Genomic DNA, 13,681 nt, shown 5'->3' on the forward strand with positions numbered 1-13,681 from the left:
TGCAGCGATAGATTGATGCCAAGATTTTACCTTAATTCGTCACTACCCGATTCGCACAGACTTAGCACCCATCATCTATAATAGTCGGCACTTGACAATTCATCGTGATGCATTTCATTCAGTATACACAGCTGATCCCGTACCAAGGTGCCAGCTCGTTTCGATATCGGGTCTTAGGAAACGACTCAAGCATGTTCCAAACACTAGTCTGGGCTGTTGCCTGTGGCATGGAAGCATGAAGCAGATCCATGCGGTTGTCCTCTTTTTTTTTTTCAATGCTCTTGTGGCTTTTTGTTCTCTTTGCACATTCAAAGCACAATCCGTAGCCAGACAAAAGAAAGCGAATGCAGCCAGCCGCGACAGCAGCCAGCAAGTTAAATGACCAAAATAGCACATCAAGACTGCATCAACGCCAAAGGAAAGATAGAAGAAGTAAATATCACCCAAGTCCCGCGCAATATAACCCATGTCCGCCATTAGAGATCTTGGCCCGTTTCATCCTAAGCAAGTTTTGTCAAGCAATGTTACCGTCATACGCCAACCTCAAGACTGGTGGTGGCTGCTGGGAGCCATGCCAGGCTGCGGAGGCATGCCCGATCCGTATGCCTGGTTGCGCTGGACGTAATTTTGGTAGGCCATAGCTTGTTGAGCCTCGAGGGGCATGTTGGGCATGTAGTTACCTGGTGGCATGTGAGGGTTTTGGGGCATGCCTGGGCGGCTGGTAGGAGGAGGTATGTGGGATCCAGACTCCTCGGGCGAGTCGCCGCCTTCTGGGCCGTCGACGCCGTTTTCGCCGCCAGCTGCGGGTTCGGGGGCGTTGAGGCAGGCCTGGAGAAGCATGTCAGCGGCATATTTTGGATGAATTAAAAAAGGAGCAACGTTTGACGCGCCGAGCGACGCGTCGTTGCCATGTCGCAGGGCATGCGAAATGAAAGCAAATGCGTAGAGGTGCGTACCTGAATGAGGTTCTTGCCCTCAGCCTTGGTGACGAGAGGCTGGAGCTTGGGGGTTGTAAAGGTGTATACGAGGCCAGTTTCGGAGACGACGAGTAGCAGAACTTGGGTGCCCGTCAGGACAGACAGCTCGTAAGCCTGAAGTTCGGTCAGTCAGCAGGAGAAAATGGGACAAGGGGCGGCAGCGAGGCGGCAAGGCAGCGGAAGCGAGAGAGGCGATGACGGGTGGCGCAAAAAGCAAAACCTTTATCAGAGGTCTTCGTCGCGGTCGTGAAAGACCAAGTGATGTGGAAGATGAGGCAGAGAGGGGGTCGAGGCGTGACGGACCTTTTTCATGATGCCAGCCTTGCGCTTGGAAAAGGTAATGTGGCGGCGAGACTTGTCCGAGATGAATTTTATTTCAATCTTGCGGCGCTCACGGCCACCCTTTTCGTCGTCGTCATCGTCGTCGTCGGCCGGGGTAGGACGCTGTCGCTTGACGCCGCGAGACTCGGCGGCGGCGGTGCCGTTGCCGACCGAGTTTGCGTCGTCAATGTCCTGAGGGGACGTCTGGTCGTGCTGGTCGGTGATGTCGGCCATGGCTGGGGGCGGGCGGCTGCGGCGGCGCGGCGGCGGGTGTGGATGGGGTTTAGGATAATAAAATACAAACGTGGACGGTCGAGGCGCAAGTCAAAGAAGAAAGCCGTTGTATCACGTTGAAGTGTACTGCTGGATAAGGAAACAAGTGGTGGAGATGCTGTTTTGAGCGTGGTGCCGATGGATCTATACTGGATCTGGCGTTGAGCGGAGGAGCGTGGGAGCGTGGGAGGGAGGGAGCAAGGCCGTGTGTCGCAGAGAAACAAACCAGGTTTGGATTGGGAAAAAGGTTGGGGGTTAATTTTGATGCGGATGGGCAGGAGCAGGTGGGCGGGCAGGTCTTTCTGTATTCAGTCTGGTGTGGTCAGTCGTCAGTGGGCAATGGGCATTGGCATCAAGCATGTAGGCAGGCAGGCAGGCAGGCAGACAGGCAGGCAAGCAAGTAACGAGTCGTTTGGTGAGGGGGGACGATACGGGGACAAGGGCAGTCCATACTATTCCAAGGAAAGCAACAAGTTATATGGCATAACTTGTTATGGCTGTGATGAGCGGAGAAGGTTGTGCGGTATGGCATGCAGATGCAGTTGTCGGGGCGCTTGTCCGGGGACTCCGCCGTGTGTGGTGGGTTGTGGTGGTGGCTCTGGTGGGTGGTGTACAGTGCAGTACGTACAGTGCGAACTATCTATTGTCAGCTCTTTTATTTTATTCCTCATGTTTTTATTCCATGTTGTATGACCTGGCTTTGACTCCTGTCACCTGTGTGCTAGCGATTCATTCACTGAAACTTACTTGCACTGCATCATTTCTCTGCATCATTGGCAGCGCCAACTTGACCGAATGGCAAGCCTGCAAACGGCCATGATTTTTGAACGCGTCTTGCTGACTCTTGATCAGCATGAGCGTGAGCGTGAAGCACGGTACATAGGACATACAGTACGCCTGCGGCCCTGCGCCATGCCACATGTGGATACCGCTACTGCAGCCAACCAGCCAGCTCGCTCAGCCAAACGGTCCACCGGTCCAAACCAAGCTTAGCTAGCGTCCTTTTTCTCCTCTCATCAGTCCCACGATCCACCCATAACTAATGCTCCCTGCTGGCTCTTGCCCCTTCTTCGACGCCCTACAAACCCCAACGCCCAAGCCCCCCCAAACAAGAAACGCTTTCGGCTGCCATCCGACTGCCGACCAGCCCCTAATGAACCCTCAGCAGCATTACCAATCGCTCGAAGTATCTTGCTACATATTCTTCACCAAATAGTACCACCACGATCATCCAGTCTCCCACTTGCGTTTCGTCGCCTCGCACACGTTTGCCTCAAATCAGCCTCCGTGTCAAATTCTTCAATTCAACATGACCATCTATGCCTAGTCTACCCTCCTCTCTTTTCAGCCTCGACCATGACACAATTCACTCCGACGATTCACTCCGAAGTCCCCCTCCACGCCGAACCACATTCCCATGCTCCGTAATGCTTACGCAGTTATAAAAATCACCTGTATCCGTATAAGCACCCGCGACTCGGCCAATCTGCCTCGTCTTTAGGTACCTCCAGCCGCTTCAGGTGGGCTTCTCCCTTGCCTTGCCCCTCATCCGTTTTTCAACTTGCTCACCCCTGGCCTACTTACTGGTGCCCTGCCTGCCTCTGCGCGCGACTTCAGCCTGTTTTTCGCATCCGTCACTTGCAGCACTAACAACAGAAAGCAGACTCATCCGCTGACATTTGACTCGCTTGAGACACCATATCCTCAACAGTGCCAGCAAAGCTGCCAAAGCACAAACAGGCACAACGACAACAATTGATTGAGACATTTCAGTTAGTTTCCCTGCTAGCCCACGGCAGCCCCAGTCATTCAGTTCCACAGCTGAGGCTGGGCTAGTGCCAATGGCACGCTACAGACAGGACAGGGTGCAACCTTTGCAGCCACGATGCCATGTTACCATGATTGCCATGCCATGCTGCCATGTAGAAAGACCAGCTGGCCACGGTCTCGTCCGTGGCCGTCAATGTCTAGGTTCTCCATGACCTCGGCCCGCCAATGCGAACAATAGCCCAGAAGCACATTTGTGTTTGACCCAGATACGCCGCCAACATCAGTGTCTGTCTCACCTCTTGACCATCACGGCTAGCCACTGATCAGCATCGCCATTATTCATGTCCACACCTGACCACCATGCACCCGAGGAAGTCTACTACTAACTCGCTGCCTCCGCCTATTTACCTAGGGTTGCGGTGGTGTGCCATGGTCGCTGGCTGACGATGGCGCCTACAGCTGCAGCTTTGGTGGTTGGCCAGACCCCGGCTGGGGCGCGACCTTGATTGCCAACGAGATCACGCCCACGTCTCACTGGCCTGATTTTTGGCCTGTCTGCCCTGCCCACTGACCCTTCTGGCACTGTGCGGTTTTGAGGACTAGCGGCCTGCCTATTCCTTCATTTGGACCGCAGGTACATGATTATTGGGCGACGAGTTAGCCCGCTCGCCCAAAGAGCAGTAGTTTGTGTGCCACCAGAATCCGCCCGTGGCGATGGCTCCTGCAAGCGACTCGGTCGTGCTACCATGCGGGCGCAGAATCGGCATTACTCGCGTGTTGGCGACAATCTAGTTCATCATGTCTTTGCCTGCTGATAGCCGAATCCGCGGGGGCGAGCCTGTTCAAGAGCCGACTTGACTATGCAAAAGAAACATGCACTGTGCACATTGTACATGTTTGGATGACCAAGCTGGACAAGCTGGTGTGCCACGAGTACAAGTATGACGGACCCGCGTCTAGCTTGGGCGCAAGTGCGCGGCGGGTGTAAGCAAGACGTGTCTAAATAGATGTTTGATGGCAGTGCGGGTTACAGGCTCAGCACAGGACGGATCGCACGGGGGAGATCAGGCTGAGTGAATGGGTGGTCAGACGTCGGACGGGGAGAGTGCCAAGGTGGCATGATGACAGAGGAAGGGCAAATCTCGATTGCTGGTGGGCGGTGCAGATGGTCACGACACGCGTTGATTTGGCCCTTGAATGGTAAGAAAGGGGAGCATGGTTCAAGATGAGCACGACCACGCCAATCTGTCTGCAACAAGATCCGGGGCCTTGAGTACAGATTGTCACTCACGATTTGACGTCGACGATGCACACGGCACATGGGACAGGCATCATCAAGACAAGCAAGGTTGCCATTCAAGTGACAAGGCATCAGGCGCACCCGTACCAAGTTGCAACGCAGTGCAGGTTGACGCTGGGTAATGGCAGGGATCGGAAGTTTTTTTTTTGGCGGTGGTTCGTCGGCAGTCCAGTGGATAACGAGCTAATAAGACGAGAGGAACTACTGATAAGATGACGGCGGAGCGTTTAGGAAATGGCGCTCTGCAGATATGCGAGCTTGCGAGGCAACGAGGTTCCAGAACGCGGCCAAAAAGGCGGGCACAGGAACAAGGTCGGGATAATACAGGTTGTTGCCCAACCAGGTTTCCAGGCTCCTGATACATGTCTTGCATGCACATGGATGCAGGATACAAAACCCTCTGGAACATTGAAAAGAAGAGTCTTTTTTTTTTTTTCGTGTGATATCACCTGCAATTTGCGGCTTACCAGACAAGGGCTGGCCGGAGGAGCGAGGCGAGCGGCCATGATTGGACTGGCTTTGTGGGAGCAAAAACAGCCCACGCCAGCAACCTGGTGGCCACTTGTTGGAATCAGAGTGTATGATTTGAAATGAAGTTTGTATTAGTTACGACTATGATCTGGTAAATCAGCTTACTGGTAGCCTCTCATGTAGAGTGCTATTCAGAGGCTACATTTGCACAGTGCGGACAAGTCTCGCTCTCTGCTCGCAGTCCCACCACCACCGTCCCAGTAGGTAGCAGCCAGCCAGCAAGCAGCATGCCAGTTGGAATTATTCGTACAGCTCCCTCCCTCGAATCATCTTCTGGCACGCGAGAAATGCGCTCTATCCTAGTTGTCATCTCGGCTTGCACTTTTGCCATGACTTATTCTCTGTAGCCGTGGTCTTGCGCTAAACGCGCAATAGTTATGCCCGCCATACCAGTACAGTATGTGTAGCCGGAGGTGACGCGTCTTGCGATCTGGAACATGAACCTGCAGTCCACTCTCGCAAGCGGCTCTGTCAGGGCTTAGTTTTTTTTTTTTCCTTTTTTCCCCAATGATGCAGAAATTTTGTGCTTTTCTTTTGTTTAATTATTCTCATTTTTTCTTTCTTCTTTTGGTGTCTTCCTTGGAGTCGTCTTGACCCCCCCCCCAAGCTAGCAGCCGTGGGTCTCACACATCAGGGTCCAAGGACGATTTTTTTTTTCCGAATCGTGATCTCGCGATAACACATGGCGTTGCTGGAAATAATTTCGACGCGGCAACTTTGCGGAACAGGTATTAAATAGAACCCCCCTTTCGTCGAGTCCAGCACCGCTTCCCCCCCTCCGCGGCGCTGTGGTTGGTCGGCCCACCCCTCTGACGCCTCACAACGGCGCTCCTGAAACGCAACCTCTGACAACGTTTGCACCGCCGTCCACACGGCGCAGAGAGAAGAAAGGGAAAATGGTATAGAGTGGGTTCCTGTCAACTATATACCATCATCCCTTGATACTTGGCAAGAAACATGTAGCAAAGTAGAATGACATCTGAAATTGATGGGTACCCTCGTGAGGGAACCCGCTCGGGTTTACTGTACCGGCCCCCTTGACGGTGTTTGCCCATGGTCACTCTCCCCTTCTTCTCTTTCTTTGATTTTGCTTTGGAGATCTTCTTTGACGTTGTTGTTTCTCCCAGACGGGTTGTACTCGTTGCTTTCTTTCTCATTCCCATGTTGTCGTAATATCTATTTTGCATCACCACAATACGCTCGCGCTTCACTTAGACGCAGGCCGTCACAAAAATACCACTCTCTCTATCCGAACCCGACCGCCCGTGCGACCGTCCCGAAATAGCCGTCTTCCGAGATCGACTAGAACCGTGCCCGTGCCCGCGCCCGTGCTCGTGCCCGTGCACACACACACGTACACACCCCGCGAGCGCTCAAGATGCCTGACAAGGTGCTCCTGACCACCCTCGGCATCAACGTGCTCTTCCTGGCCACCGGCGCCCTCGAACTCGGCTTCTGCCTCGTCGTCCGGGGCCTGCTCGACAAGGAGCCCGACGACGGCCGCGATGCCGTCCGCCACCTGCTCCATCGCCAGTTCCCCCTCGACGCCGGCGTCGCCAATGCCAGCATCATCCTCGCGACCTCGGTCTTTGCCCTCGCCGGCCTCGCCTCCAAGGGCCGCTCCATGCTCAAGCTCAGCGGCTATCTGATTTCGTTTTGCGCCATCTTCACGCTGTGTCTCGGCGTCGTGCTCTGGGTCATGACGCTGCGCGTCAAGGAGCAGTTCTTCCCTGTATATCTCGACCAGGAGCCGTCGGTACAGTCGTCAATTCAGACTTCGGTAAGGCCAACTCTGGAAGCTGGTGGGGCGGAGAAGGAGCAAAAGGAAAACGAAGAAAAAGAAGAAGAAGAAGCAGCAGGAAGAAGAAGAAAATAGTACTAATGGGATTGTCTAGTTTGGATGCTGTGGCTACTTTAACGCCTCCACACCGGCCTTTATTACCGATTCGACGTGCCCGAGCCCGGCCGCCGCGGCCCTGTTCCGCGGCTGTGCGACGTCCATCTCTAGCTTTGCCAACATTGCGCTCGACGTCATCTTTACTGCCCTCTTTGGCATGGTTGGTACGCTAGAATACTATAGAGGGAAACGGTGTAATTACTGCACAGGATGCTAACATGTGTAGGCGTCGACGCCGTCTTTATCCTTTCCATTGCCGCGCTCGTCAAGGTCCGCAAGGAGCGCGAGCGTTACCGCCACATTGACGAAAAGGGCGGCTTCCAGCAATTTTAGGCGGAAAAAGATTGCTGTTGGCTCAACTTTCCATGGCCCGGTCTGATGGTTCACTGCCCTGCATCATAACGTGTCTCCTTTTAATCAACGCAGGTTACAATCCTGACTAGTTTCGAGTCCCAAATAATCTCCTTTAATTAGCGCAGAAAAGACTACACACTCGTTTCATCAAGTCTCAAATAAAAATCATTTAAAAGTCATATTATCTAATTGTACGGAATTTCATAGGTGAAAGAAGCCCGAGGGAGAAGTGTAAAAGGCTTTGCCTGCTTCTATCCAAGCCTTTCAAATCCACCGCTAGCCAGATACTATGAGACCCAGCAAGATAATGTCTATCACGACTGCCGCCTTTCCAAACGCCGTGTGCTGCTAAAAGAAAATAGTCATGAGGATGCTCTTCATACCGCAGAGTCGGTCGTAAGTGTATTGGCCGGCCGCTGTGTGGACGGCTCACCAGGCGGCGCGCTGTGTGTAGAGGCCCGCCCGCCTTTACCCTTCCACCACGAAAACGACAACATGTTGCTGACCGAGTCAGTAAAGGAGTCCCGCTTCTTCAGGTGACGCCGCGCGACAAGCCCAGGGAACCCGGTGCTCTTGCGTCGTCGTCGCGGCGGCCGTCGTGTGAACGTATCCGAGTGCGTGCTGCCCTCCTCCGGAATCGTTGCCGCCCCGCTAACGGCTCTGCGGATACCGAGCAAAAGACCTGTAGACTCAGTCACGCCTGGCATTGTATTGGCCCGTAGACGGCCCACGGGCGAGTTGACTTGTTCGTCTTCCAGCTCGCCCCAGATTTCGGCATCTTCTGCCCATCGAAACGTCTTTTTGGTCGGCGTCATGGGCGTCGACTCGGCAGTTGCAAACGTGCTGTAGGAAGGGAACGCCTCTTCAGACTCAGCGACCGCCTCTCCGCTGAGAAGTGACTCCTCTTCACCCTCTGTATCCTCTACCATACCCAGGCCAGGTGCCAGCGTAGACTGGCCAACGCCAGGAGCATGCTGCTCATCGCTGAGACGCCATGAGAGGGCAAGGACGCCACTCAATAAGATTGCCGTACCCAGGCTGATGATACAAGCCCGCAGCGGTGAAATGAAGCTTGTTTGGTTAAAGTATATTAGACCGTCCAGAATGGCGATAATGTTATAAACGCAAAAAACGAGGGGATACAAAACCGACGTTGAAACAAGCTTGAGGCCCCGGTGTAGATAGTAAAGCTGGCACAGAGCCAGCGAGACAAGTGCCAGCACAATGGCCCAGGCCTGCCAGTGAATAAATTGGTTCTTACCAGCCACGGTCTTGATGACCAGCTCGACGGCCGATTTGGCAAATAGTAGAGCGTGCGCTGACAGATCGCCGCTAATGACACCATACGAAATGCCTTGAATAAGTCGAAACCGAGAGCTGTGGGAGATGCTGGATATTCTAGTCGTCACATCGGTCACCACCGCCAGTGCCACCACTAACAGCGCCTGCAGGACCATCCACACGATAAAGGGCCTGCGCGCCATGAGAACCAGCAGTTCGTCCAAGTTATGGGCCGGCGACGGAATAGCACCAAATACGGCAATGAGGATGGCGCCGGTGGTGACGAGAGAAGTGCCGGCGAGCGACCAGCGCGTAAAGGGCTCGCTGAGGATGAGGGTTGCACATATGGAGTTGAAGACGAGGCCCGCGGCCTGCAACGTCGAGAGCACGGGCAGCGGAAGCGTCGAAATTTGCACCGAGCTGCCGAGGAGGTTGGCGACGATGAACATGCCCATGCCGACCTGCCAGCGGCGGCGGCGATAGGGCGGGCGGCGGACGTCGTGAGGGCCCTTTTCGTCCTCGAGAATGTGCGACTTGCGCTGCAGCGTCAGTCCTAGGCTCTGCACACTGGTCGACATGAGGCCAACGATGATTCCTAGCTGCGGCCCATCCATTAGCATGTCGGTGGAGGGGTCATGACTGGGTAGCGGCGTACAGCAATGCTCCCGCCGGGGGAGATGCCGCCAAACGGCTCCATTGCGCTATTGGTAGATGGCACACATCTGGCGTCGGAGAATTATATAGGTGCAATCAGTATCACCGCATGAGAAGCGACGTGGTACTTCGAGACGTGGGTAGATGGAGGTTGCGATGTAGGACACAGTCTCGAGACGCTGCCCTTGGGACCACCGCCGGTTCGGATATGACTAGAGGAGAGTGCCGTCGATCGGGCGGCGGCAGAGAGGTACAAGATTCTGGGGGTGAGGAAAAAGAATGATCGAGCAGTAGGGAGAAAGGACGAGATCTAACGGTGAAGGGAGCAATAGAGCGAGGGTTGTGCACCTGATGTGGTGGACATGGGTTCAGAGACGCATGGGTAAATGGGGAATGCAGGCGCCACGAAGTCGCACTCTAATCGTCAGGGGTGTCAAAGCGCCACAAAGTGTTGTTCAGGCAAAGTGTGGCTGGTGCAGTCACCTGACATTGACTAAAGGACGTCATTCCATGATTCTGTTACAGCGCTGTCTGGGCCCCCAACGGCGCTACGAACCGCTAAGCTGCCCCAGAAAGCTCCCACACTGCACCAAGTAACTGTGGCTGGTGCTACCTTGCTACCTGTAATTACAAGCGCCGTGGATGCTGGCGGGACGAGCTTCCTGCGGCCAACTCCACCCTCCACCTACAGACGACAGCAACCGGCCTCTGCTTGCACGACATCACGGCGATTCATCGACAATCACGGCCTCGCATTTCAGTTTCTTGCCCTCCCATACTCCCTTTTTCCAGTACAACCGAGACATATAAATAGCTGCCGACATGTCGCAACACGCATTGTCCGACCAGCAGGTGCGCCATGATCCCCAGCGAAGCGTGGGAAGCCGAGAGCACTTTCATCGTCCATGCCTGCAGGCCGGCGTCATGCGGCTCTCTCTCCCACTCACTTGTAAAACAGTGCAGCTAATACCAAGACCCAATCATGACAGGTCGACAATGAGCTCCGCAAGATGACGGCGTTTATCAAGCAAGAAGCCATGGAAAAGGCGCGCGAGATTGAAATCAAGGCCAACGAGGAGTTTGAGATCGAAAAGTCCAAGCTCGTTCGCCAGGAGACGGATGCAATTGACGCCCAGTACGAAAAAAAATCCAAGCAGGCCACCATGTCGCAGCAGATTACACGATCGACCGTCGCCAACAAGACCCGCCTCAAGGTGCTCGGCGCCCGCCAGGAGTTGCTGGACAGCATATACGAGACCACGCGCCAGAAGCTCGCTGAAGGCACCAAGGATAAGGCCAAGTACCAGAAGACGCTTGCCGGCCTGGTTCTCGAGGGCCTGTACACGATGAACGAGGCGGACGTGCAGGTGCGCGGCCGCAAAAAGGACGCCGACGTGATCAAAAAGGCTCTTGATGACGCCGCCAAGACGTATAAGAAGCAGGTGGGCAAGGACGTCAAGCTGGCCCTTGATGAGGAGAACCCCCTCCCAGACGCAAGGTGGGTGAAAAGCTGTCGCTTGCCGTGAGATGGTTGCTAACAATCACAGTGCTGGTGGTGTCATCATTGTCGGCTCCAAGGGCAAGATTGAGATTGACAACACCCTCGAGACCCGCCTCAAGCTGCTCGAAGTCTCGGCCGCCCCCCGCGTCCGCGAGGCTCTGTTTGGCAAGAATGCGAACCGCAAGTTCTACGACTAAGCTGCGCCACCCAGCTTGCCTTGTTGGAGATAGATGGTAACCCCTCGAGAATGCGTGGTTACTTGGTCCCAGAAAAGCAATAATGGGCTGGACGGGACCGAGAAAGGAACGGCACACTCACTCACGTTGCCAGTGATCTCAATTGTATGCATTGTTATTGGCCTGGTCGTTTCGTTCCTTTTTGATTGTAGCTTAGAGGTTGTATCATAAACATATTCATAGGTCCAGTCCCACACTCGTGATTCGCTGCAAATTCGGGTATCTTGGCATTATACACGCGGCATTGGCCGGGTTCATTTGTTATCGAAACAGTAGTCGGCGATGCTATCGACCTCTGGCTACGGTGCAATCCATAAAAATGTCCTCTGGGTCTGTCTGCAGCTCCGGTTGTGACTTCAGCGGAGGCGCCGATTCCTGCTTCAGCGCTGGCTTTGGCGACGGCAGTTTGTTCCGAAAAAAGCTCTTCATGAACTCCTGCTGCCTGGGCAAATCTCTCCGCTTCTCCTGTCCGGGTAGGTCAAAGATGCTTCTGGCCTGCTTGCGGCGGGTGCGCACCGTGTGCGTGACGCGCTTCTGCACCCACTCGACGACCGACTTGGTCTCGGTACGCGCGAGCTTCATGCCGGTGTCGTTTGTGCGGCGCCAAATATCGTTGAGTCGGGCAGCGAGCTCGTCAACGCGCGCGTTGAAGCGGTCCTCGGCGTCGACGTCGTCGGGCCCAAAGGCGAGTACGGAGCCGTCGTCGACGGCCATGTCGAGAATGAGGATGGCGGCGCGCAGCTCGGCAAATTCGGTGCGCGGGCCGACCTGGAAGGCCGGCGCGGCGAGGCGGTCGATGATGGCCTGCAGCGTGACGGCCTCTTCGGGGGCACGCCGGGCGAGCGAGGCGTCGTGGAAGAGAAAGGTGGCAGCGAGACGGCGGCGCAGGTCGTGGGCGCGGCGGGAGCTGGTGGGGAGGCTGAGGAGAGCGTTGATGCGGATGCACTGGGAAGAAAAGTTGCCGAGAAGCAGCGCGCAGGTATCATGGCACTGCGATGGTTAGCGGTTGCAGTGTGCTGAGAAGTGTTGCGACTTACAAAGGCGTCCCATTCTTTGGAGGGGATAGTATCGATGATGGCCTTGAACGCGTCTTCGAACTGATTGTTGAGATGGACGTTGGAAATGATGAGCCTGTCCATGGCCATTCGAAGTAGTATTTGTAGTGCATATTTTCTGGTTTCCACTGGCAGATTTGATGATGTGTCCTTAAGGAGCAACATCACGGACAGGAGGGGAGCCCAGTCGTGACCTTTGTAAACATCCTCGCTGACTTTGGAAACGCTAATTTCTCCACGGTCCATCGACAAATCTCGAGCCCCAAGTCGCTCCCATACTGATTTTAGACAATCTGGCGTGAACAGCGACGCTATCTGCTCGGGGCAGATGACGATGAGGTTACAGAGCTCCGTGCGGGCCACGACCGACTTGGCGGTGCAAATCTCGTCCAGTACCCAGAGAAAGATGTCGTCGGGCATTCCGCCCTGGCTCCCAACGACGTTGAACAGGAGGCCTGACACGAGGTTCTGCTCGCGCACGCGCTGGTTGCCCTTGGTCAGTAAAGACCAGTGCCCCTGTGTCGCCGCTGGCGGCGGGCTCGACGCGGCAGCGGGCCCGTCAAGATGGGGTTTGAAGAAGCAGTACCGCAGCTCCTGATGACCCGGATCCGCGCGCTGGACGGTACGCAGGACCTTGTGCGCATCGCTTCGCTTCTCACTGGCGACGAAATCCGATAGCGCGCTGTGCGACTGCGGGATGCTGGCAGCAGCAGGCGTGGACGGTAGCGGCCGCGCTGTCCCGTCGCGCACAGGCTCACTCGCGCGCAGCTCGCTCGCTTGCAGGGCCGTGTCGCGGCGTGCGTCCTTGGCGAGCGCCTTGAGGTCGAACCGGTGCTTGGGGATGACGGCCAGCGGCGAGCGATGCAGGGCGGCGCGCTTGCTGGCCCGCGACGGCGTGGCGAGAAGCTGTGGCCGGGAAGAGGCGGCGGCGGCAGCGGTGGTGGGATGCGGGCGAGAACCCCCGAGAAGGGTGGAAAGGTCCTCGAGCGAGCTATCAGAGAAGCTGCTGTCGCTACCGTCGTCGTCGGAGGCGGCAATTTCCTTGACGCGGTTGGGGGGCGTCTGCGGCCTGCTGAGTGGAGATGAGGCCATGCGAAATATGTAGGACAGGGGTCTTTTGTGTGATCCCAGTTGCTGGCTCAGGATTAGTAGGATATGAATTTGTCTTGATGTTCTAGCAGGGCTTCGATGTAATATTTTCCGTCTTATCTGGACATGTTGTGCAAAGCTTGATGTACAAGCGCGTAGCCTTGATATGTCGATGGCGACGGGCAAAATGGTTGGCCCACAAACAGATCTGACTCCACCAACTTGCAGGTGAGGTTGCTGCTACGCGACCTTGGCGACCCTACCGGGAATAACAAACCCAAATCTGAACCTTGATGAGAATGTCTAGCCGTTGCTTTAAAAAATGTTGTTGGCCTCTATTTTGATCTTGAAGATATACCAAGTACGGTAGCGAAATTTCCTGCACTGAATTAAGATACTTGGTGTCGGTAGCAGTACTTTGGTGCTGGAAGCACTGGCTCAG

At 55.2% G+C, this 13,681-nt stretch overlaps 5 protein-coding genes across 5 annotated transcripts; 2 read left to right on the forward strand and 3 right to left on the reverse strand.

Annotated features, from left to right (window-relative positions):
• Positions 1-543: 543 nt before the first annotated feature.
• On the reverse strand, positions 544-1,532 carry BBA_06763 (SRF-type transcription factor; the record flags this gene model as incomplete). Its single annotated transcript, XM_008601860.1, has 3 exons — positions 544-828; positions 957-1,091; positions 1,281-1,532. The coding sequence occupies 3 exons, from the start codon at positions 1,530-1,532 to the stop codon at positions 544-546; spliced, it is 672 nt and encodes a 223-aa protein (XP_008600082.1).
• A 5,018-nt stretch (positions 1,533-6,550) lies between these two features.
• On the forward strand, positions 6,551-7,402 carry BBA_06764 (tetraspanin-like protein; the record flags this gene model as incomplete). Its single annotated transcript, XM_008601861.1, has 3 exons — positions 6,551-6,952; positions 7,068-7,233; positions 7,296-7,402. The coding sequence occupies 3 exons, from the start codon at positions 6,551-6,553 to the stop codon at positions 7,400-7,402; spliced, it is 675 nt and encodes a 224-aa protein (XP_008600083.1).
• Positions 7,403-7,800: 398 nt separating this feature from the next.
• BBA_06765 (DUF803 domain protein) lies at positions 7,801-9,401 on the reverse strand (the record flags this gene model as incomplete). The annotated part of the gene is made up of 2 exons (XM_008601862.1): positions 7,801-9,303; positions 9,360-9,401. 2 exons carry the CDS (start codon positions 9,399-9,401, stop codon positions 7,801-7,803), a joined length of 1,545 nt encoding a protein of 514 aa, XP_008600084.1.
• Positions 9,402-10,180: 779 nt separating this feature from the next.
• Positions 10,181-11,056, forward strand: BBA_06766 (vacuolar ATP synthase subunit E; the record flags this gene model as incomplete). Its single annotated transcript, XM_008601863.1, has 3 exons — positions 10,181-10,210; positions 10,348-10,856; positions 10,906-11,056. 3 exons carry the CDS (start codon positions 10,181-10,183, stop codon positions 11,054-11,056), a joined length of 690 nt encoding a protein of 229 aa, XP_008600085.1.
• A 324-nt stretch (positions 11,057-11,380) lies between these two features.
• On the reverse strand, positions 11,381-13,242 carry BBA_06767 (uncharacterized protein; the record flags this gene model as incomplete). The annotated part of the gene is made up of 2 exons (XM_008601864.1): positions 11,381-12,085; positions 12,133-13,242. 2 exons carry the CDS (start codon positions 13,240-13,242, stop codon positions 11,381-11,383), a joined length of 1,815 nt encoding a protein of 604 aa, XP_008600086.1.
• Between the last annotated feature and the right edge of the window lie 439 nt (positions 13,243-13,681).

This window comes from Beauveria bassiana, assembly GCF_000280675.1.
Source record: "Beauveria bassiana ARSEF 2860 unplaced genomic scaffold BBA_S00020, whole genome shotgun sequence".
Taxonomy (NCBI): domain Eukaryota; kingdom Fungi; phylum Ascomycota; class Sordariomycetes; order Hypocreales; family Cordycipitaceae; genus Beauveria; species Beauveria bassiana.